Below are 26,383 nucleotides of genomic sequence, written 5' to 3' on the forward strand. Positions count from 1 at the left end.
AATAACTAAAAAATCGTAAAGTACAACATTAACACCATAGAATTCCACTATAATTTATAAAGCTTAATAACTAAGCTTTATTTGGGTCTAAAAAAATATGAAATTTCGAGTAAACTAAAGACACACCCTACTTCATTGAAACATTGGTTCAAAAGAAAGAAATGGCACCAAGTCTGTTAAAATGGCTGAGAAAGCTGCTTGGGGGACATTCTGAGCTTCCAATTGGTTATTCATGTCATATCTAGAAGTGAATATAAGGGAGCGTTTCCAAAAATGGAAAGAATTGGGCAGGGTATCACTGTGTTTGATTTATTACATGAGTAATATCTTAGCAAACTGAAAATATAAGAGGCTCTTATTTTATATTCTAGCTTGTCAATATCAGTATTTTGAATTTCTAATTCGTTTGAAACTACAAATTTAAATTACAGACTTAGTATTGTGACTTCACAAACATCTAATCTGAACCAGTGCTGCATTCAACCTACCACGTGACGCACAAAAATCGATGTTTATCTGTGTTTTTAATATTTGCTTTTAAATTAAGAAAGTACTAAAATTTGAATTATAATCTACAGTTTGATACCAAACTTACTGATATAAATTCATGAAATAGTAGTTCAATAAAATTTTGAATCCGAGTCAACAAACGAGATGACATGGCCTTTCACCCGTGACCCATCATGAAAGGGTTAATAGAATACCTATACACAATAACAGTACAAAAAAAGAGATAATCAGATGTGTTGCTATGTGCTTAAAACGATTCAGGGCCCAGGCCCATAGGCATGGAAATATTCAGTATTTCAGTATATTGATCATGGTTTTCTATTCTGGGGATTTAGGGCACAAGCCCCATGTACCTAGCAATGCCTCTGGAGATTATTTTACACACTTTGATAAAAAGTAAGCATAGGGACTACCTTTATCATAATCAACTTTTTCTGCATGAAGAAAAGTATATAATAACCACACATATACATGAAATGAATCTATAATATCATTATTATTCCAGACTAGAGATGGGTGATTAGTGGTATTCACTAAACAATTAAATGACAGTTCCATTAAGTGATTAGTAAAGTGTTCCTCAAACTAAAAAAACACTGTTGGCAGGTGCTATCAGCTAACTGCCATCCCTCTAATCAGCAGTTCAAAAAGAAAAAGAAGAGTATTAGACAGGTGCTGCCAACCAGTTGCCTTCTCTCTAGTTAGCAATTCAGAAAGAAAAAAAAAAATGGTGGCAAGTGCTGCCAGCCAGTTGTCTTCCCACTAGTCAGTAGTTCAACAAGAAAAAAAAATGTTGGTCATGGGTACTGCCAGCCAGTTGCCTTCCTCTAATCATCAGTTCAAAAAGAAAAAGGTTGGCAGCAGGTGCTGACAGCAAGTTGCTTTTCTACTAGTCAGCATTTAAAAATCAGTGACAGTGGCAGATAGCATTAGTAGCTTTGTGATAACAAATATAGCATAAGCAAGTTTGGTGGCAATATTTTGAATACTTGGATAGTTGGAATAATCAAAAATAGCAATCATCTGAAACTTTTAATTTTGATTAGTTTATCATTTTTGTGACAATTGGTTTATTGAAATTTCAATTCATTGACTGTTGCAATAACATAAAACAGTAACAACCAGAAACAGTTTTGACTAGTTAATTATATTCATGGCAACTGATATAATTAGAATTTTGATTTATTGTTAGAATAATCTAAAATACTAATACTTGGAAACACTAATTCCAATAAAAAAAATTAATCATAACTTAATTTATTAATTACTTTTTGTTACACTGATGTAATTTATGTTAATAGGTAATCGATTAAATTGCAAAGCTCTTGTAGTTTTGCAAAAATTTGCAGAGAGAAACCTAAGGAATGGTATTAATGATATTTTCAGCTTATCATAGTTTTAGTATTGCATTGTGTATATGATATATTTTCATGTACAACAGTTTAGGATTAAAAGTATCTTAAGCTTCAATTGTTGTGTCTGAAGGTGTCTATCATATTAAACAAAGATAGTGAAAAAAACCACAGTAAACAAAACAAATTGTCAGATATGTCTGACAGTTTGTTCTGTTTACTGTGGCTTTTTTCAGTAATTGTTACACATGATATTGTGTTATTCTATTATTAAACAAAAATAGTTCAAAAATGTGTTTAAGAAACTCAAAAGTTGGAAAGAGGAATATTAGTCTCATTAATATAGATCAAGTTGCCAACTTAAGACTAAAATTCAACTAAAATTTTACTAAAATTCAACCTGGTATTGGTAATGATCATAGCTAATCAAATATATTTTTCTTACATTATTATTTTTTGAAGATTAGAATGGACTATTTCATTAGTTTCATGTGAAAATATTTAATTACTTGAATGTAATAAATTAATGAGCCCAACGTTTAATAAGTTAGCAATTCCTACTAATCATCCATCTCTTATTAGCATTTATGCAGAAAAACTGATTTTATTTTTATCTAACCATACTCAAATATATCACAGAAAATCTATCACAAATATTTGATATAGGGCTTAAAATCAGACTATACATACAGGCTAAAATGATTTATTATGTCATTTTATTAGAGCTTAGCAATTTGTGAAATTTGTTAATTGCTTAATCGTTGGGCTCATTAATCAATGACATTTAAATAATCAAAAATTCTCACAGTTGGAATAATCAAAACTAGTAACAATTGGAAACACTAATTTTGATTAGACAGTTATTTTCATAACATTAATTTCAAGTTATCAATTATTTTACCTGGTACTAATCAATGTATTCAATGCTCATAGGTAATCAATTATATCGATTAACCGAGTTGATAGTTCTACATTTTATATTATATTGAGATAAAGGTCATAACAGCTTTACATTAAAGCTAGGTACATATTATGTTAGTACTAAACCACTACTATATTACTATCACACAGAAACATAGTAATTCAAATAAGTTGAACAAGTATCTTGCATCTTATATTTTCATGAATGATGTTCCATTGAAAGAGAGAGATCAAAACAACTAAGCAATCTCAAGCCTATAGTTATGTTTGATTCATAACTAAAATAATGATCAGTAACTTATAATTTATAACTATATTTTCTCTTTTTAACCATTTCTTATACATGTTCTCATATTCCATTACTTGATAATTTTGAGTTAGAGAACAATACTGCCTTACAAGTGCAGGTGAAGCATGCTTCATTGGTATAGGTCGCTCAGCAGATCTCACTGTTGGAGCACCATGAGTGACAAGGACTGGCCCTGGCCCCACCGGTTGAGGAATTACAGTTGAGGTTAGTGGAGATACTGGTTGAGGTGCAGGAGATAGTCCAGTTGATCCTTGAGGTAGAGGTGAAGCCATGGGATAAGAAGCTGGTCCTAGAACTACAGATGTAATCCCAGGCCCCAGCTGAGGTGGTGCAGCTGGATATGGTTGATTCATGCATGAAGCCATCCTTTCATTCATGATCAAAGCTAAAAAAAGAAAAGATTTAAAAGTGAAATAATAGTTAAAATAGTTTACATTATGAATAGGGCAAAATATGAACAATAATTCCTCTATAACCAGTACAAAAAAGTATTTATTTTCTAGTATGTAAATTCCAATTTCTTCTTGACACAATTACTTCTTATAAAAAACAAACTAAAATAATAATGCATTAAATTTTTTTGTAACTTTACTCTTAATGATTATTATAGAAATTTTAATTTACAAAATTCACATATTGTATGCTTAAAAGATGACAAAAACATTTGCTGATTTACTGGTGAGGTAACTGGATAACAGTTTACCATTAAATGATGTAATGTCCAGTAATATTTTTGTATAAAACTACTATAAATTTTCATTACAAACTTTTTGTATTAATTGCAGCATAAACTGACACACACACACACACACACACAAATATACTTTACCATTTTTTCATTAAGAGTGTTAAATATTTACTGTCACTGAAAGTTTTATATAATAGGTATCCTGTTTATTGATGACAGGCTAATCTGTCTTAAGCCTAATATACAAACACATGACTTAATTATGCAGTTATAAATTAAAATGTCCAATTATTTAGTTTCATACTTATATTTTATCTAAGTGATTATTTTTATGCTGGGATTAAAATATCTTTTATTGCATTGTTTACTTTTCCCAAGGTGATTGCTGTATGGTTGTTTTGATTTTTCATATATGTAGATTGGATAACTTACCCATATATTTTACATATTTGTATATTATGAATTAAGTCATATTTTCAATATGTCAGGAATATCAGTCTATCACATATGTAGACTGGTTACCCTGCCCATATATTTTACATCTGGGTCATATATATGCTGTGGTATATTAATTAGTTTGAGTTTTGTAATACTACAGATGAAATTATTGCAATGGATATGTATATCATTTCAAAGTGTAATAATGTAGTCAGTACTCAGTTGAGTCCAATCCTCATGCCTGCTGACCAGGGGTTAGTGGTAATACACCAAACAACACAATTAAACCTCTGTATATGTACACACACACACACACACACACATATATATATATATATATATTGTTCATAAAAATAAGTCTATCACAGTCTACAAATGAATACTGCTTTATTTAAAAAAAGCAATTAGAAAAATTTAGGCCCATAATTCATTTCAGTAGGGGGTGGAAAAAAGTTGCCATTATATTTTATGATCACTTTATTCATCAGACTAGTTGAAAAATCTTATTAACAAATTCATCCTCCAGTAAAATGAAGTTAGTTATTTCTTTATACTGATTATTAGGTTATCAAAGTCCTGTATGAAGTGGTTTTATATAGTAGCTCTAAGAATTGATGTCTTTAAAGTGGTTATGTAAAGATACTAAAATTATGAGTTTAATTTTATGAATCATGCTATACATTTATATTAAGCTCTGATAAGGTTGTTATTCCTGATAATTACACTATAATTCATTACTTTGATGTTAACATTTTCCTTAACTGAAAATGTATTTCCAACAGATACTTACCCCCTCTCACAAAAAACCTTTTCTAAATTTCACTGCCCTCTATCGGTGCAAGTTTTCACTTGCCACCAGCCTCACATATGTTAATATGAGATATGTGCATACTAACATGCAGCAACCCTCCACCAATAGGAGTGCAACACTACCCCTATTCTATCTAGCTCTCTCTCCAACCTTGCAGCCCATAATCACCTCGAGATCATGGAGATCAAAGGAAACTACACCAGAAGTGGGGAGGATGGGTGGGAAATGCGAGAATAGGTAAGTATCTATGGGAAATACATTTTGAGCTTAGGAAAATGTTAACTTTTGATACGATGTTTTACCTCTTGTTCACAAAAAGATAGAATCACACACTGAACAGGTGGAGGACTGGTGAGAAGATGATCCCCCTTTAGGAAGCACTCAAAGGAAAACCAAGGGGGTGTGAGAATAAAGTAAAAACAATATACCTATGGGAGACCTCACTACTTCTGAGCCAGCTATACTCTTCACCCATTAGGAATGTATCGCCAAGAAGGTGGAAACAAAGGAGGGACCTGAATCAAGTTATAGAAATTAAGAGACCTCTTGATGTAGAATGGCTAGGGCATGACAGACCATAAATAGGAGTTCTACCTCATCCAACACCAGGTGGCATCTGGAATTTTACATCAGGTTCACAGTAGGAAGAAGGTCTTCTACCTTTCACCTTGGATATGGAAACTGGCAGGGAAGCAGATCTCCTTGCAAAGGATTTACATCATCATGTAGGCATATCCAACCCACCCATGTCCATATCCTCAGGAATGCAACATCTGAAGGACTATAGGAAGGTGGACAGCATGTGGGGGGTACAAATTTGATTTCAATACTCGACAGTATCCAGAATTGTGCATCAGGTCCATGGTAGGAAGAGGATACCTGGCCACACACATTTCAGGACTTATGTGGCTGGTCTAGCTCCAACCATCACCATATCCACTGGGAACTGACAGCTAGGGGATGGGAGGAAGGAGGGTGCCCAGCTGAAGGGGCAAACTGCTAAAAATAGAAATTGTGGAGGAATCTGGAATTGAACATCATTCTACACTGGAAGAATGCCCCTGCTCTACTCTCAACTGACTGGAATTGATCACATTCAGGAGGAAAGGCCTCCAAGGTCCACCACCCCAGTGGCTATGAACTGGTAAGTGGCAAGGACTACTGCATTCCACTAGAAGAAGATGGGAAAGTGTGTGTTGGAGAGTCCCGAGGAAAGCAGAAATAAAGACAGTGCAATGGGTGACCTCGATACCTTATTCTGAAAAGCAGAGGGTCAAGTTGGTGGAGTGCATTTTCTATAACCAAGCAGCATCTGGAATTGTGCATCAGGTCCATGGTAAGATGAGTGTCAAATGCCATGGATCCTCAGAGATGGGCAGTAATCCATGACTGCTTTACTAGTGTTAATCTAGGAGTGTACGGTCCAGGACAAACATTTTTATGAAGCAAAAGACCACAAGGCATACCTATTAACAGTCCTGCAGAATACCCCATCTTCACAATGGGCATAACTTGACACAGATCATACAGTGTAGATTTAAGAGTAAGTATACCTGGTTAGGCAACACTAGCCATTGAGCAGGATCCAAATATACAACAAAGGCTCCCTGCAAAGAAAAGCAAATTAATGGAGCACTTACCCACTCAATGAGAAATTGTGGAGTGCAAAGTGGCAACAGAAGGAATCTTAAAACCTGCAGAGTAGTAAATGACTAAGTGGTGAAGATAATCCCATAAATGTATGTGGAATAGTCCACGTACCAGCACTAATGATATACTCCAATGGATGACAGAAATGTGCAGCAAGGGACATGGTAATGTGATGGATTTGATTGGAAGAAACACCAAAAAGACAACAATCTTTAGGAGAAAGAGAAGAATAAGCCAGTCATATCAACTGTTGAATTCAACCCATAAGGGTAATTGGAGAATGATCACAGGAGAGGTTTGGATTCCAAGGAATAAATAAACAGGAGAGCAGCCAAAGTTTTGGGCAGAAAGGAATGATCAGGAAAAAGGATAACATAGGAAATATGACACAAAATGCAGCAAACATCAAGCATGAACCCATGGGAACAATGATGTCCACATGCCAATATAAGCAGGAAAAAGTCTTCAACAAGAGGTGATTTGACAAATATGAAGACAAAGGTTCAAATGGAGGGCAGGTAAAAGCATGCAGGACAACACTGAAATTCCAAAAAGAGAGAGAGCCAAGGGAGGAGGGGAGAGGGGGAAGGAATGAAACAACAGGGACAAGACTGGCGACATGAACATATCTTGGAAAATGAAATGTGGCAGACAAATCTGCCTAATAGCCTGCAACAGAGGATACTGAAAGGCCCCTGTCAAAAAGTCAAGTAAAAAAGGAAGTTATATGGAGAATGGTAGGATGGGAAGAAGGATAACCATGATATAATGACCAACAGAGGTATATGTACCACTTTCTTTGTTAAACTGCCAAGGAGGAAGGATGAGCAGGACAGGAAATCAAGTTGCAAAAGTCTGTCCCTTCTGGCCAAGGGGAACTGTCGAATGATGCACACCACCTTGGGGCTTACGAAGGAGTGTGGGGGATAAAGGAAGACACCAGGAGATGGCTCAACAATGGAAATCACATTTGACCCAGCCAACATAGAGCTACCAACAGAACCGGATAAGGAATGGACTGAATGATGGAAAGGACCAGTGGTATCAGACAGATGGGATGATAAGCATACACATATAGACCCATCCAGTCCTGACCAAGAGCATTTACTGCCCCAACCAAAGGATGTGGAACAGGAGACCAAAACCTAGAAAGTTGTACATTGGCAAAAGCATCCAAATCCGGAACATTCCACTGAGCACATAGTTCCTGAAAAAGATTTGGGTCCAGAGACAACTCTGCAAGAAGAATCTTGTTCGGACGTGATAAACAGTCCGCGATGAGATTCAGGGCATCCAGAATATGACAAGTAAACAAATGGATTTGATGGTTGTGAGCCCAAAATAGGAGATCCAGCATTCGAAAACAGAAGTCTCTCGACTGAGTGTCCCTTTGCCTGGAGTTGTAAGAATGCCCCATCACCAACTAACCCCAAAGAGCCGGAACATCTATTAATGTTACTTAAGTTTAGTTAGGCAAGCATGAAGTATATTTGTGAAACATTCAGTGGTAGAATGCTCATTCTATTCCTTGTAATGTTTTAATTACAAGTGCTGCTAAAAGTGGGTTAAATCTACACGATATCAAAATGAAGCAACAAGCATTATGACTCAAATGTATTAGTACTTATTTAAATAATGACAAGCCTTTATTGGGTAAATTATTAATGAAACATTACTTAATTTTATATGGTGATTTAAATTTAGATTGTATTGTTTTTAAATGTCATATTCAACCAAAATATACGAAAAATCTTCCATTGTTTTATAGGGAGTTATTACTAGATGGGTTAGTAATTGGTAATTCGGATTCCATATTACCAGAGTTTGCAGGAATTGTGGAAGAACCATTATTTTTAAATCCCCCACATAAAAACAGTTGATGGTAATTACTTTTATAGTAAATTTTTGATTAAGACTGGAATTACTTGTATTAAATATTTGTGTTAGAGGAATGCTGGGTTTTTTCCAATCTTCTATAATAATCAATTGTTTATTGGAAAATTTACCTATCTTGATAGCATTAACAATTAATAGCTTTGAACAATATTTTGAGGCATTGTGGAGTGCTAAACCTGAATGTTGGAGAGATGCGATAGAGAATTCTTCATATTCAGTGGAACATGGTTAGGGCATCTTACAACACAAAATTTATGTCCATCTTAATAATAAACTATTTGATGTCTCTAGTATCTCTGTTAAATTTATTTATAAATTCCTTCAAAATCAACTGAGTAATAATATATTGAAAATTGGTTGTGATCCCCTATTCAACTCTGTTAAGAGTTCCACAGTTGCATTATATGTGGCAGAATTTATATTCAATAAAACATAATGGCTGATTGAGATTATCTGATACTATATACATCTTTTATGACTAATACAAAACTGAAAAATATGGATTTAATTGATGATGACATCTGTTGTCTTTGTGGTACATTTAGTGAACAACTGAACCCCTTTATTTTGAATGAGAAGATACAACACTTCTTTGAAATTATGTTAGGAAGTTTGAATTTCTTACAAAGAGTTCTGTTTGTTTTGCACAGTTTAATTTAACCTTAGTTTATAGGTGTTTTAATATCGAAAGATCTGTACAACCGATTATGTTTTAAGATATGTCATTGGTCAAATATGTTTTATTCACATCCAGAAAATTAACTAGAAATGGTAAATCTAAGCTTAATTTGCTAACCTATTATACTTTTATAGAGCCAAACTTAAGAATAAAATTTATTTTGATTGGTTCAAATGTAAGTTTAAGGACAAATTACAGACGTTTATTCAATGGTATGTTGAGGTTAGTGTGGCTGAATTACAGGGAAACAATCTTCACATTGAATTACCTTAATTCAAATATAGGCTGTTCATGGTACTACTATTACTAGTGTTAGTATTAATTAGTGTTATGGTTCTGTAAATTGTAATACTAATATTAAAACGTTGCCTGTTTGTGGTGTTTTGTGCATATTTGGTTTATATTGGAAGAGTGTAATTAAAAAAATGCTTGCCTGGCACACGGGCAGTCCGGCCAATGCATTGTTTTTATATCATATAATTTATATGTTGTAATAATAACAATACGTATTTCTCTATACATTACCTATCACCTAACGACTGTATTGTATATAATATTATTAACATGAACTGAATGTCATAATAATTTTGTTCCTTTCTCTTAAATTCCGGTTATAATTATGTTTTTTTCGACAGAATATTCCACCAATACACAGTATTTGAATTGTCTTTCAGTTTTACTATTTGTATATAACCTAAGACTTACCTTAATCATTTAATTAAAGCTAATAGATGACCGCTCTATTATAGGATATCAATGCGCCACTATAGATATCCCTTACCACACTAGAGTAGATGCAACACTGATGCAACGAAAACTAGGAACGAGGGCGCTATCTGTATTTTGCTTGTCTACAAAAATAATTTTATGTTACTTTTCACATATGAGGTTTTGATTAGTCGTAAAATACGATCTTCTCTTATATTTTGAATTATCTAATTTCTGTTTTATATTAAATTTACTATAAATTTTATTATTATTATGCAAGGTAAACTTATTATTCACAAATGCCAATGTAAATAAGGTAGTGTAAATCCAATCTTCAGTTACAACATTTATTAATGAGTTGGCGCTTTACATAAATTATTTTAAAATGACGAACAGAAGAAAAGCAAAGAAAACTTAAGAATTAATGTCTTCTTACATAATGCGTATTACAAATCACTTTCTGTTTTTACCAAATTCTGAATTTCTTATTAGTCTCAATACATATAACCTTTTTTTCTATCTTGTATGGGCCCGGCATGGCCAGGTGGTTGAGGCGCTCGACTCGCCATCTGAGGGTCGCAGGCAGGTTCGAATCCTCGTCACACCAAATATGCTCGCTCTTTCAGCCATGGGGCGTTATAATGTGACGGTCAATCCCACTATTCGTTGGTAAAAGAGTAGCCCAAGAGTTGGCGGTGGGTGGTGATGACTAGCTACTTTCCCTCTAGTCTTACACTGCTAAATTAGGGACGGCTAGCGCAGATACCCCTTGTGTAGCTTTGCGCGAAATTCAAAACAAACAAACTATCTTGTATGTTTTTCTTTTTTCATACTCATTGTTTTAATGTTTATATATTCTCTGTCTCTCTTTAGTATTGTATTTTTTATTTTATTTTTTAATTATTATCATTATTATTTTTACATTCTTTCAGTAAAAAACAATGAGGAAAAAATATTTTGGACTATTGAACTATCTTAGGCTATAATTTGTATTGGACTATTTCTACATTTAATTTGTACCCTTCCATTACCCCTAAATTAATTTGACTTTTTTCTAATGTTGTTCCCTGTAGTGAGAGAATTTTTATGGGATATATTGTTTACTTCCTTATGTCAAGAGAAACATATAGTTAACCCTATGGGCGACAAATATATCAAACTTAAAGAATAAGTCAAACAATCGCCAAGTTTGTTTTTTATATTTGAATAGATGACGTTTCGAGCTAGCTCTCTTCGTCAGACCGTGCAGCTTGCAACAGCTCAAAGACTTGTTGGCTAAATATGGCCATGTATTTATGGGACCTGATGAACAATTGGGTGAAACAATGGTGACTCGTCACAATATACATATTCACAATTCATGTCCAACAATAAAGCAACTGCCATGTGAGCTTCCCTGGAGCTCTAGAAATGTCGCCAACACTGAAATACAATAGATATTGAAGGATGGGTTCATAAACCTTTAGAAAGTACTTGATAATCTCAAACAGTTATTATTAGGGATAAGGAACGTATGCCAAGGTTGAGATTAGATGAATACATATAATAACTCACATTAACACCTTTCCTCTACTGCAGACATACGAATTTCTGGATGTTTTGGAACATTCCCTTTGGTTAAACACTTTGAACAATAATAACAATTGATATTGATATTTTTTTTACAAGTTAATTGGTTATTAGTATCATTTTTATAAATTAATTTGGCTGACGTATTTCCAAGGCGACTTTTAACATTTCCAAGTAGGATTATCAAAATACAATACGTTATTGTATGTATATACAATGAAATAAGTTACATACAATAGTGACATAAAGAAGTAAAAATTAAAGAATAGGTTAAACAATCGCTAAGTTGGTCTTATATTTTTATTTGAAGAGGATGATGTTTGTTTATCAGATCGCACAGCAGCTTGTTGTAGAACAATGGAGATCTTGCAATACAATTTATAGGAACCGTGAAAGTAATCAGAGCAGGAGAGCGTTGTTTTCGTCGTATGGTGTGTGACGAGATAGGTGATGAGAGTGTGTTAAATTTAGGAGACCATATGACATACAACGTGGTGTTGACAGCCACTAGTACATGGTAATGTCATTGGTGGTCTCAGTACTCAGTACTGTAAAGGTAAACAAAAATTGCACTCAAATAGTCCGAGGAAAGAAATAACTAAAACTACAGTAGGATTCCAAAGTTTTGTATACAATCTGGTGAATATCTGCTAATATGCATATTCGCTAATATTAAAAGATTGGCACACCAAATGCTTAAAAACTATTCAAAATTCTTGACAAATCCAACGTAGTTGTCATGCCATGGGACCTGTCATTCTTAATTTTCTCTCTGACACAACTTCCTATAAGCCTTTGACACTATATGAACTTTCAGGAGTTTCTGTGCAACGGTGTTGCTGTATTAGATCCTTGAAAATTTGGAAGAAAAAACACAATCCGAACATTAACAATAGGGTTCCAGTTCTTTAGGGATTTGGCACACTAATAATATATATATTCTATATTTAATTTTTTCAAATTTAGTAATATAACCAAAAAAAATTTTTTTTTCTTAGATTTTTTTTTCAATTGCTTAAAAACTATTCAATATTCTTGACAAATCCAATATGGTTGTCATGCCATGTGACCTGTCATCTTTAATTTTCTCTCTGACACAACTTCCTATAAGCCTTTGACACTATAAGAACTTTCAAGAGTTTCTGTGCAACGGTGTTACTGTATTAGATCCTTGAAAATTTGGAAGAAAAAAAACAACCATTCGAACAGTAACAATCTACCTTGATCTACCTCTAAGACCCTCACTAAAGACGAGAAAAAAACAACAAAAAACAAGTCAGATAAACCAGTATCCTAATATGCTGAAGAAAATGTTGATGCTTTTGTATTTACATTGGCATTGGCAATGGTGTTTTTCATATATGTTTATTTTATAGAAGAAACAAGGTTTGGTAATTTAGGTGTTTATCATAGGACAAATCTACCATAAGTAATTAATTTTTATTTACTATTTAAATCAAAATGAAAAACAACATCATTTAGCTAGAGATGTAACCTCTTATGTTATTTTATAATGAAAAGTTTTAAAGCTTGTAACTAGAAAATTACTATTAGAATAAAATAAACCTTTGATCTACCTCTAAGACCCTCACTAAAGATGAGAAAAACAAAAAGAAACAAGTCAGATAAACCAGTATTGAAGTATGCTGAAGAAAATGTTGATGCTTTTGTATTTACATAGGCATTGGCGTTTTTCATATAGGTTTATTTTATAGAAGAAAGAAGGTTTAGTAATTTAGGTGTTTTACATGTAAACTTACTCTTTTGGGAAAAGGTAGGAAAAATTAATGTTTTGAAAACGTTACTCCAGTTTTATGTTCTTCATCATTCTAATGCTTTGTTGTATCAACTTACAGAGACCAGAAATATATGAAATTGGTACGATTCGTAAGTTTTCGAACTGCATTTTTATTTGGTTTTTAATAGTATATTTGAAAGGTGTATGTGTTTGTTTCTTATGAATTTCGCGCAAAGCTACACGAGGGAAGGCAGGTAGTCATCACCTTCCACCGCCTACTCTTGGGCTACTCTTTTACCAATGAATAGTGAGATTGACCGTCACATTATAACGCCCCCCACGGCTGAAGGGGCGACCATGTTTTGTGTGACGAGGATTCGAATCCGCGACTCGCAGATTGCGAATCGAGCGCCCTAACCACTTGGCCATGACGGCCTATGTGACGAGGAAAGAGATCGAACAAAATACACAATAAGGAAAATAATCGTTTAATTACCACAGGTAAAAAAAATAAAATAAAAGGCGATTTAAGTAAGACGAATAAAACTACATGTTAAAATAAATACCAGCTATCTGAAAATCAAATAAAAAAGGTAACGCTTAAGAACAACTATACGGTTCGGCTGGAGAGCAAAGGAAATGTTAAGTTGATTCTTATATTATATAAAAGATCTTTCCCTTTGATCTTCCTCTAACACCCTCACTAAAGACGAGAAAAAACAACAAAAAACAAGTCAGATAAAGCAGTATCGTCAATGTCATAATCAGTTTATCTAGTTACAGACTGTTCTCTTTCCTTAAATGACAAGAAGGCATTATCTACTGTTTTCACTAATATCTGGCTTATCTGTGAGATTACTGTGGCAGTCTAAATGGGCACCTACTACAGAGGCTACATTTCTAGGGCGTAATATTATTAATGGATTTCCTGGTTTCTCAACTACGTATAATAATGCTCCTTTCGCTTTACCTAAAATTTATGGAAAGCAATAGTTTATAGGATAAATCTACCACAAGTAGATAACAGTGTATTAGTAACAACATATATGTTTTTAATTATGCTCTCTAATGTCTGACTAATATTATTGTAAGTTATATATTTCCCAAGCGAGTTTTATGTAATCTGAGTTAATTTAAATAATCTTTATATTAGAGTTCTCCGATTCCCATATTTTCGCTATTATTCTTTTAAGCAGCATCACACAGTGTACTTAATATTATCCTTGTTACACGGTACGTGTATAAAATGCAACGGCCCATCCAACTAGCAATGAATAATGAGCCAGATTTTCACAAATCTAGCCTAAATAATGAACTACACAGTATGTTTGACATTAGGCCTGTTACACTGTACGTATGTAAAATGTTATGGCTCATGTACCTAAGAATAAATAATGAGCCAGAATTTCGATAGTTGTAGCCAACTAATGAGTATTTTCAGTTCCAGAAACCTAAAATGTGCAACATGTGTATCAAGAATGAAGTTTAAAAAATAAGCTGCTTAACCTTTTGTTCAACTAGTATACTATCATTGGACTATTTTTTCATGTTGCCTTGAAAAAATAAATAACAATTTACAAAATACGCCATTGAATGAGAATTAACTCACAGATTTTTTGTTGTTGACCTTCGATAATTTGGATTGTATTTATTTACATTATAAAACTAAATATGTATTAAAGACCAATAGTATTGAACTTTAATGCATAGATGGCGCTAAATTCCAAAAAGCTTATTTTAGCCTGTGGTGAGGAAAAGATAAGAGATATGACATGAGTAATTCATTTGACTCACTTGTCTACTAGTTACAAATGTTTTAAATACATAAACTGAACTTTATAAGTTTATAAATATAAAAACTGCTATATCTTATCCACATATTGAAAGTATAATTTTGGCTTAGCTAAAAAGAAAAAACAATATACATATGTTTGTTGCACTATTTCTGACTGACTATTTTATTACTTTCACACTAAAAAAAGATCTTTCAAAAAAAAACAAAAAAACTTTAAACAGTTATTGTAGTTCTCTTTATTTTCGTCACGGACGAAGAAGAGTCCAAGTCCAAGAATTTTTCAAGTTTGTTAGTGTTTGTATGTACTGTTATAAAAATATGAGTTTGTATAAAGTACTCTCCAAAGATAACACTACAAACAAAATGTTCACGAACAATATCGTACTACTTATAAGCTAATATTAAAAAAAAAAAATCACTTCCTTTGATAACAGATAAGCCATCAATGGGAATTTGAAAACCAATAACATCTCTCGTACTGATTGGATAGTTGACCAAGTTATGGCAATAATTTCAGAGTATTATTTTCCTTTCTGGTTCTTTGCTACCCCTGCCTGCCCCTAGTCGTCCAATTTCTCATTCGTCACCTGATATTGTCTTTGTTTCTTCCAACCTAGTTCCTTTTATCACTCTCCAGATGTGTCCTCCGGTGGGTAGTGATCATCTCTCCATAGAACTTTGTGTCTGTTTGCAATCCTTGTCTGTTCCTCGTGCTTCCCGTTGGACTCATCTAAATTTTAGTTCTGCTGACTGGAAATCTTATGCTTCACACATTGCTAGTTCCATACCAGATATGGATCAACCTCTTACTACAACAGCCGATGTTGACTCATTCGGCACATTACTCCCCACTCTTTTCTCTGATGCCAGTGCTTTACACATACCGACTTTTTCTTCAGCTCCTCATAAACCAGCCTTACCTCATAGAGCTGTAGATCTATTACACCACTCTTCCACTTTATTGCGTGAGTACCGTCGGTTTCATGACTCCTTGTTGCTGCAACGATCACGGGGTCTTCAACGTACTGCCCGTAATTTTGTTTGGGCAGTCCGACGTCAGCGGTGCCATCAGGCCTTTAACAAACTCGGTCATTCCTCTTCTTTCCCGCAATTCTGGAACCATTTTAAGCTCCTCACAGGTCAACGATGCTTTCCCTCCTATCCTATACTTGTTGATGGTGCTGCACCTTCTACATTTTTTAGACAAGGCCAATCTTTTTGCTGATTTTCATGAACAGAACTTTCAAGTACCGGAACGTCATATTCTTGATTACAGTGACACTACAACCACTGTTAACACAACCGTTGCCTCCCTCGTGGACCTTACTCCTAGTTCTTCTTATGTTGTTGACAACGACTTCTTACATGCTCCCATTACTGCAGCTGATGTCTGGCGGGTGCTGAAGAACAGACGTAACACTGCCAAGTCCATCATGCCCCTCTGCAATTCCTTTCTTCTTTCCTCAGGGTTTTTTTCATAATTCCTGGAAGTTATCCACTATTCTGCTTTTTTTCTGAAACCGGGTAAACCTGATTCTGATGTTAATTCTTATCGTCCTATCAGCCTCACTAGTGTTTTTAGTAAAACCTTTGAATGCATCCATGTTGCCCGTCTTCATCAATACATAGTTGCTCACAACCTGCTGCCTCATACACAGGCGGGATTTCGCCCACGCCTTTCTACTTTGGATCAACTTCTTAAATTGTCTGACTCACTTTCCTATCATTTCAACACTCCTGCATGCTCCTGTTTGATTTCCGGCGTGCTTTTGACTCAGTTTGGCATCAAGGTTTACTCCACAAACTGCATATGTTTCCTATTCCCTATTCCCCATATTCGTCTCATCTCCTCTTTTCTACGCAGACGGCGTGCCGCTATATCGATTGATGGGATTCTTTCTCGCACTTTCACACTACATGCTGGAGTCCCACAAGGTTCTGTGTTGTCTCCCCTTCTGTACATTCTCTTGTCCCCAGCCTCTTCTTCAGTTGTTTCAATATGCTGATGACACAGCTTTGGTAGCCCCTTGTTCCATGATGTCAACTTTGAACAAGCTATTCCAGGCTGCTGTAAATTCTTTTTTGTCTTGGTGTCACTGCTGGCGGTTATCCCTCAATGTTCTTAAGACATGAACTATTCTTTTTGGTCCAACTCGTCATAAGTTTTGCCCTTGCCGTGACCCATCTCTATTTGATGACCGGGTTGACAATGTCCTGATCCTCCTTTCCGACTCCGTGACCTATCTAGGCATTGTCTTTGATAGGCATCTTACTTGGAAACCATACCTTTCTGCCCTTTCTGCTAAGGTTACTCGACGTCTTCATCTCCTCCGTTCTCACTGGTCCCTTCTGGGGTCTGAACCATCCTCTTCTGCTATACACATACAAGACATTTATCAGACCCTGTTTAACCTATGGACATACAACCTGGATATCTGCATGTCTGACCTTCTACTCTCGTCTCCAGGTTTTGGAGCGCCATGCACTCGGGTTCGCCTTTGGCGTCAAACTCCCTAGTCCCACTTTGGACCTTTATCGCCGTATCAACTTTCCTCACATTCTATTACACCTTCGACAGATTCGCACTCGCTATGTTAATAAAAGTTTTCGTGACCACAATCTCATCTTCTCCGATGTTCTCGCCACCACTGTACCCACTCCGAGAAACATTTTTGCACCAGCTGATCACCTACTGAACCTCTAAGTCATGTCCCTCCCAGCTGACAATCCCAACCACGTCGAGATTCCGATGTCCCCTCTTTCCCCATTTATCTATTCTGATTCATAATACTTGATATACCTGTTGCCAGTTCCCACACAATCTCCATTATATGATATAGACTGGTTAGTGTTCACCCATATTTCTCCAGCTTGCCTCCTCCATCTGCAAATATCGTGTTTTCCCCATTTTCCGCCTCCTGTGATGACTTACACGCTTACTCATCTATTATTCATTTTACCCATTTTTTTTTCGTCCCTTGGCTGACGAGAGGGCCTAACCCTCTACCGGCCTGCCGGTCCTCCCGGGATCGGAATGAAATAACGCTTATGTTGTTGTTGTTGATTTTTGGTTAGTAGAAAGTTTGTTTTCCTCTGATGTGAGCCATTTGCTTTTTATTTACTACTTAAATCAAAATAAAAAATAACTTCATTTAGCTAGAGATGCAATCTCTTATGTTATTTCATAATGAAAAGTTTAAAGCTTGTAACTAGAAAATTACTATTAAAGTAAAATGAAATCCGGGGTTCTATTCCTCGCGGTTGATACAGCAGATAACCCAATGTGGCATTGCTCTAAAACAAACAAACAAAATTTAAAATGCAAGAAAAACCTGAAATTTCTCAGTGGTCATCATTAAAATCACCTTAGATAACGTATTAAATATTTTGAAAGTGTATGGTATGTCTGAAAATTTTCAGTGACTAAAACCAAGTTGAATCCAGAGTTATTGCAGCTGCTAAACACAAAATCTATATTTCAGATATGTTGAATGCTTATTAGAACTATTTTAAAATAATAAAAAAAACAATTGATTAGAAAAAACACACACACACCTGTAATTGATAGATTTCACAAAAGTAAAACAAAATCTCGTGTAAATGCATTGGTGGTTCAATGGTTAGAATGCTCACCTGCTATGCGGGTGGACCGTTTTTGACTTCAAGTCGATGTGGAATACTTTTATTTCCCCCGCTTTTCCATTCCGATATAAATTAGCGTGACTAATATATCTGCTCTTATCAAATTATGCTTTCAAGAAAGGTTAAAATGATATTTTTACTTTATTAATCTGCAATATTAAAAACAATACGTCAAATTTAATTACATTTGTAGGTTTGTACGTATATCTTAACTAACTGTGTTCTAAATGAACATATTTTATAAATACACTTAGGACAGAATTTTCAATGGGCCAGAATATGATTGGTTTGTTTTGAATTTCTATCGTGCAAAGCTACACGAGGGCTATCTGCGCTAGCCGTCTTTAGTTTAGCAATTAAAGAGTGGGGGAAGGCAGCTAGTCATCACTATCCACCACCAACTCTTGGGCTACTCTTTTACCAACGAATAGTAGCCGTCAAACTATAACGCCCCCACGGCTGAAAGGGCGAGCATGTTTAGTGAAACGGGGATTTGAACCTGCAATCCTCAGATTGCAACCAGAATATGATTCATGTAAAGTGCACAGTGGCGTCACCTTCTCAAGTTCTGTTAAAGGTTCTTTATTGACTGTTCTCCATCTATTGCCCCCCACCCCCATTGGCACAGCGGTAATGTCTAAGGACTTATAGTGCTAGAAACCCGTAGTGGGCAGAGCACAGAAAGCCCTTTGTGTAGCTTTGTGTTAATAACAAACCACAACGTTAATAAGTTTCGTGCGAAGTATATCCAATTAACAAATACTGAATCTCAACACCAGTATAATAGCTATAATGCAATTTAGACAGAAACAATATATTACAGTTGGAATAGTCCTAATGTATATTGAAAATTATGATTTACAGTGCAGTAAAAATAGTAGGTTGCAGGTTTTAAAAGTCATTTCTGCTGTTCAGAAAACTGTGATTAGGAATCGATAGACATAATATTGTGAAACTCGGTGTGTAAACTAATTCTACCATGTGGAAGACAACTTACACAGCCGTTAGAGGTGATGACTATCACCAATGACAACCCTATTGAATAGTTATTACAGAAACATTCCATAATTATGAATCATGGGTAGCAAACGGCGTGACGATTATGTTATCACAACTGACTACACGACTTGTGTTGTCTTCTGCATGGTCGAATTACCTTACACATCAAATTTCACAATATCGTGTCCATTGGCTTCCTGAACGCAGTATTCTGAACAGCGGACGTGACCTTTGGAACATCTGGTTGTGTACTGTTCATTTTCTTTTATTGTACAATAGAAATATTTAAGCATATATCCTTTGCAGACGTTGTAGTTGCGTGCATTTTATCTGAAATTCATTCTAGCTGTTATCTGTGCTCTCTCTTTTCCTTGTGTGTATTATATTAATAATTGACGGTTTATTTAAATTATAATAAGCCTAAAATTTGTGATGAAAATAAAATAAACTGCAGATATTTTATTTTTGAATGTGCGACAAAACAACAACAACAACCGAAGTCTGTATTTTACGTGATGTTTATCACAAAAGTTAGGCCTATTGATTTCTAAAGCTTTCACAGATTTCGACGTTTAAACCGAAACGTTTAAAGTGTCGAATTTGCTCGAACATAATACGCACCCAATTGTGAAAGGTTAAATTGGAGAATTTTTTTTTTCACACATCTGTTGTACAAAATGTATTGATTAGTTTCTAAATACAGTAAACAACTATCGATGTATTAAGCATTTTTGGAAATCTTACCTTGAATTTTTTTTGCGTGTCAATTTTACTAAATTTATTGAAAAGTTTATACGTGGTGATACACTAGGCTAATCATTCATCTTCACATAAATCTTCGTCATCACTTAAATTGTCGCTGCCATAGGATTTGCTTTTTTGAACCTTTGCGTCATCCTCTTCTGATTACCAAAGCTTGTCATCATCCGTCCCACTCATTGTATTTGATGTGCAACATTTTTGGAAATCTTTAATCATGCTTTAATGATTTTCGGTGGTAGTTCCCAGTAAAATACCTAACAAAACTGAACGTGAGTGAATATAATATGCAGTCAATTTTTCGAGAGGTATTTGGAGGAAAAAAGTGTGCATTATGTTCGGACAAATACGGTATTGTACTACATATATAAATTGTGTTTCAGAGAAATTTATGTCTGTCAACGACTAATACTAGCATTGAACTAAAGGCCTCTTGAGCAGTGAATTGTGGGAGACAATAGAGAGTTCTGAAAGGGTATTTTTTATAAGACCATGACTTTGAATTAGAAATGGTTAAATTAAGAGGAATTTTCAAAAATCTGCAGTTTACTTTATTTTTCTCCCTACAAACTTTAGGCATATTGATTTATGATGCGTCTCCAACGTTTGTCGTTTAAACTATAACTCTTATTTAGAATAGTTTCGATTGGTTTTAAAATGATTTCTATTATGTTTGAAACATTTACTTTTTTCTTCCTTTTTTTTTAAATACACCGAATTAGACGAAGTACTATTTTGTCAGTGTTCAATTAGACTCGTAAAGGGTGGGGACTACTTCAGAATAATACCTGGGACGTTCTATATGTCGTAGTTTTAATATCCGTTCAAGCTGAATAAATACAACGAACTAATTAATTACATTTCTGATAACACGACAGCAAACATGTATCAGTTTTATGTCAAATATAAACTATTTACCATCACGTAGGGTGTAGATTTGGTGTATTTGGATTTTCATAAAGCATTTGACAAGGTGCTACATAAATACACAAAACCATACAAAAGTCACTAAATAAGTAGCCAAATCTTTCCAACTATAACTTTTATCTACAACTAAATGTTAGATTCCCGTCAGTTGCATGAATTCAGATTTGAATAAAAGCATTTAAACTGACTAGTGCTATACAATCTTAAACTGGCTAATAATCATATGCTTGTAAGATTGACTAAGTATTTACTGGCCACTTACGTAGAGATATTTTTTTTTTGCATTGCCATCTCTACATCATACTTAATTTTTGCAAAATATTTTATTACTTATATATATATCTATCAAACAATTTACATTAAATTTCTAATATAGGTATTTAATGAGATTTATTGAATATACTTTATTCTTAGGCTTAAAGATAATATCTGTGAATCGGGTTATTATTATTATTATTTTTTGTGTGGTTAAAGTAATTTTTGATCCGATGTGATTTGTCAATATTATGAAAATACTATTTAATGATATCTTATTTAAAGTTTAGTTTAGTTGGTATATCCAAAGTTGGTTATGAAAAAGCAGCTTACACTTTTAATATCACAAAAATGAACATCATTTGTTTCTATCTAGGTTTTATAGATGGTTAAAAGCATTATGGGTTACAACTTTCAAAAATCAACTGTAGGCGAAGAAAGAGGTTCAAAGTTGAATTTGAAAAAAGAAAAAAAAAAGAAAAAAAAAAAGAAAAAAAAAAGAAAAAAAAAGAAACAAAAACAAACTAGCATTTTTATCCTGGTGATTATGGCGCTCGATTTACAATCAGCGGGTCGCGAGATCGAAACCCGTCCTAAAACATGCTCGCCCTTTAAGCCTTGGGGGGGGGGGGGTGTTATAATGTGATGGTCAGTCGTACTATTTCTTGGTAAAGACTTAGCGGTCGGTGGTGTTGATTATCTGCTTTCTTCTACTCTATTACTTCAAAATTATGGACAGGTAGCGCAGATAGCCCTCGATTAGCTTTGAACAAAATTAAAGAAAGAAACAAATAAACGAATATTTTCTTTAAGAACAAAGTGAACATTACAGTACATCAGTGCATCGTAATTATGACTAGCGTCACAGTTCTTTGTTACATGATTGAAGTTAGTTACTTTAATCGTCTGATCACTGTCAGTATGCGAGTCTCAGAAAGAAAATGTCTGAAAACATAACAGTTCTGTGTTGTATTTGCATTTTGTATTTACGGCAAAGCTACTAAGTCTATCTGCCGTCGTCTCTAATTTTGATCTACTAACAAGAAGGAAGGGAGCGTGTTATAAGCACTCTACTAACCACCCTTGACGCTAAGAGATTGACTATCACTTTTATAACACATTCACAGCTTAAAGTGCTGGAAATATTTTAATATTTGTAATATTGCACATGTTCCAACCCGGCTTGCCACCTCCGAAATTCAGAGTTCTACCATAAGTTAACCCGTACGGTCGTACCCAAAGGTTTTTTATTTTATTTGCCACGTAAAGGTACACAATACGCTATCTGCCTTCTGTTCACAATGGGAAATCGAACCCCGAATTTTAGCTGACTCACTGGGGGGACTCTTCTTTGAATTTCGAAAGGTTAGTGCATACTAGATCATTCTAGATGTAACTGAGACACGCATACACATGCACAGACACTTTCAACAAAACGTAGTTCTGTATAACTTCGTATGTAATGAAGTTTAATGTTAGTCTTCATACTTTTAATTTTCTGAGTTTATTATAGTTTCTCATGTTTTTTTGTTTTGAATGATTTTGATTTTTGAAGTTTCGTGAATATTTCATGAAAGAAGGCTTTGCTTGACAACTGTAAAGTTATTTCAGTCTTTCCTATAAGTTTTCCAAAGCCTCTCAACTGTGCGTGGTCGACTATACTCTAGAGTTCTTTTGAGTAGTTCAAAAGAACAATAGTCCATTAAACTTGATGCATCCGATGTTTTGACAGACGCATCTGACTAGTAAATCGTTCTGACTTCCTGTTTACTCATAGATTCGTGATAATAATGCACTAGCGCGTTTTGACGTAGACATGGAGATCCTGTCTTGATGCACTTTCACGCGCAAACGATTTTGTATTTGGCTCATTCAGTTTGTAATGTTGAAAATTAACCTTGACGTTGGGAGAAGCTCTCCTCATTTGAAGCTATTCATGGATCTATTTTCTCTTAACAAATAAGTGTCCAGGCTCTGCAGATGTACCATTCAAAATTACTTTCAACAACGAGAATGAGGAAATATTGCTTGAACTATATTAAATTATCTAGATAAATCCATGCTTTATCAAAGGTGACATTATATTTCCACCTTCTACTAGTTGGTTTTCCTGAAGTAATTATCAATCTTTTATATATGTCAGCACGGAGAAGTACGAGAACGCAATGTTTCTGCCTTCTTTAATTTCCGGTCCTTTATAATGATAATTTTGAAATGTTTTAAAATGTAGGAACGTACAAAATGTTATATGTGTACCAGAAACTAAAGTTTCGTCAAGTAAATTTGTTTTTGTTTTTTTACTTTTCTTTGCTTCTGCTGTCTCTGGTAGTCAAAACTGCATAAGCGTGCTAAATTTTACCATTAATTATTTTGTTGTATTTATAAATGGTTGTCTTTTTTTATCGAGGTGGTACCTCGTTAGAGCAACATGACTGTTGATAAATTCTTTTTGCATATTTTGAAGTCCAGTTTACAAGACTGAGTACGTTATATTAAAATGATTTTGAATATGCAAATTAGCAAGCTATGTTACCACTGCAGTCAATATAAAAGTCATGATGAAACGGCATATATTAGAACTACATTTGACATTGTTTGGCGTTTCATTGGTAGTGTGATGCCATCGAAAACTGATCACTTTTAGGAAGGGTATGTACATAACATTTTTATACGCTAAGATCATAAAGACGTGCTCAGATCTGGTATTTAGAACTTCCATTACAAAGATGTCATTCTTAGTGGCATTGGATCACAAAGTAATATGGATCATCTTGGGATACCAGACTGTCCAGAAATAAATCTCCAATAAGTCATTCACCATTCGTGGTAAGCAAAGTGCGGTGTCATATATCAAGTGAAAATCCACGAATACAGAGTTCAGTAGTAAAACCCGTCCACGTTTCCGAGACAAAAGTTCTTAACATAATCAAAAAGGTTTTCTGTATGGAAAGGAGGCCAACAGGGTATGGACTCATGAAGATAATGCTTCAAGTTGTAACTCCTGTTCAACCGTCGCATACCTTAATGAGCTGGATAATGAAACGTGCTTTCATGTTATTCCATATGATGATATATAGGTCAAGTCGCAGTACGCAGCTCCTATGGATTTCTGTGCCATCGGATTGTTGAAACTGGCTCTGGGAAACCGTCATCTTTGTATAGTAGATTGATTGTTGGGAAGCACTTGTGTGGAGTGGTGTGCTTTGGACATAACAGTCTTATAACGGAACCTTTTGCAATGGATATTACGCTATAGACATAGACTCTAACGACGTGGTGAGGCTATAAATCCTTTTAATAAAACGTTCCCAAATCTCTGTAGTTATAAAATTTTAACGTAATTGAATTTATTATTTTTTAGTTCCTGAAGTACGCCTTGTTAAGGCCCAGTAAAATTCAATGAAAACATATTATAGGTTTATTTGTGGAGTTTCTACTAACTGTCGTAACACCAACTGGCAAAATCATATTACTACCTGGACATACCACTAGTTGTGAGTGGTATGTTTGTTTGGAATATTTGCGCAGAGCTTCGCACAGGCTAGATGCACTAGCCCTTCCTAATGTTGAATTAGTAGACTAGAGGAAAGGCGGCTAGTCAACAGTATCTACTAATCGAATAGTGAGCGTTGACCGTCGCTCTTATAACACACTAACGAACAGATGATGTAAAAGACGATTTAGGGAGAATGGGACAGGAACCAAGAACTCTCTGATTGAGTCTGGCATGCTAACCATTAAGGTATACTCGCCCAGGTATTGGTATAAAAAGAAGCTGCATAATATAGACAATAAAAATGGAATGAGTAGAATGAGTTTGGTTTTGTTTGTTTTGAATTTCGCGCAAAGGACTATCTGCGCTAGCCGTTCCTAATTTGGCAGTGAAATACTAGAAGGAAGGTAGCTAGTCATCACCACCCACCGCCAACTTTTGGGCTACTCTTTTACCAACGATTGGTGACCGTGACACTATAATGCCTCCACGGCTGAATGGGCGAGCATGTTTGGTGGCACGGGAATTCGAACTAGCTACCCTCAGATTGTGTAGAATCAGAACTGTCATTTCTGCGATCAAAATTTGTTTTATAACTTAGTGTCGGATTTCAGTTCTTGCCTAATTCGTGTTGTCAAGAACGTAATCAGTACAACCCACAGCTTATGTTGAAAGATTGTTTGTTTGTTTGTTTGTCTGGAATGAAGCACAAGCTACACAATGGGCTATCTATGCTCTGCCCACCACGGGTATCGAATCCCTGTTTCTAGCGTTGTAAGGCCGCAGACATACCGCTGTGCCACTGGGGGCATGTTGAAAGATTGTAGAATTTATGGTCTTTGTGTCATGATTTTATGTGTGTGTGCGGTAACTGTTCTGAGTAATTTTGGAACGTTCAAGTAATTAAAATTCGATGACGAGGAACCCACTTTGAGACTAATAATGGCTGGAGACGGCTTGAATGGGTAATGAAGAAAAACTTTAATATAAGTTTAACATAACAGCAAATGTACAACGTTTCGACAAGATTTTGTCATCATTAGTACCTGATGATAACAAAATCTTGTCGAAACGTTGTACATTTGCTGTTATGTTAAACTTATATTAAAGTTTTTCTTCATTACCCATTCAAGCCGTCTCCAGCCATTATTAGTCTCAAAGTGGGTTCCTCGTCATCGAATTTTAATTAATGATAAGTATTTTAAACATATATATTTAGTATTTTTTCTTGACCCTATTTTTA

At 34.8% G+C, this 26,383-nt stretch overlaps 1 protein-coding gene across 4 annotated transcripts in view; it reads right to left on the bottom strand.

The window, feature by feature from the left end:
- The window catches only part of LOC106463794 (SWI/SNF-related matrix-associated actin-dependent regulator of chromatin subfamily D member 3-like), a 335,955-nt gene that overhangs the window by 36,456 nt on the left and 273,116 nt on the right, over positions 1–26,383 (bottom strand). For 3 of the 4 annotated variants that reach the window (XM_022391681.1, XM_022391670.1, XM_022391691.1), the window contains one exon: positions 3,183–3,478. In XM_022391681.1, the coding sequence (XP_022247389.1) occupies positions 3,183–3,470 (288 nt within the window). In that variant the 5' untranslated portion in view covers positions 3,471–3,478. Of the gene's footprint in view, positions 1–3,182; positions 3,479–9,960; positions 10,046–26,383 lie in introns of those variants that run through there. The other variant, XM_022391674.1, reaches the window with a different exon arrangement.

This window comes from Limulus polyphemus, unplaced genomic scaffold (genome assembly GCF_000517525.1).
Source record: "Limulus polyphemus unplaced genomic scaffold, Limulus_polyphemus-2.1.2 Scaffold55, whole genome shotgun sequence".
In the NCBI taxonomy this organism is placed as follows: Eukaryota; Metazoa; Arthropoda; class Merostomata; order Xiphosura; family Limulidae; genus Limulus; species Limulus polyphemus.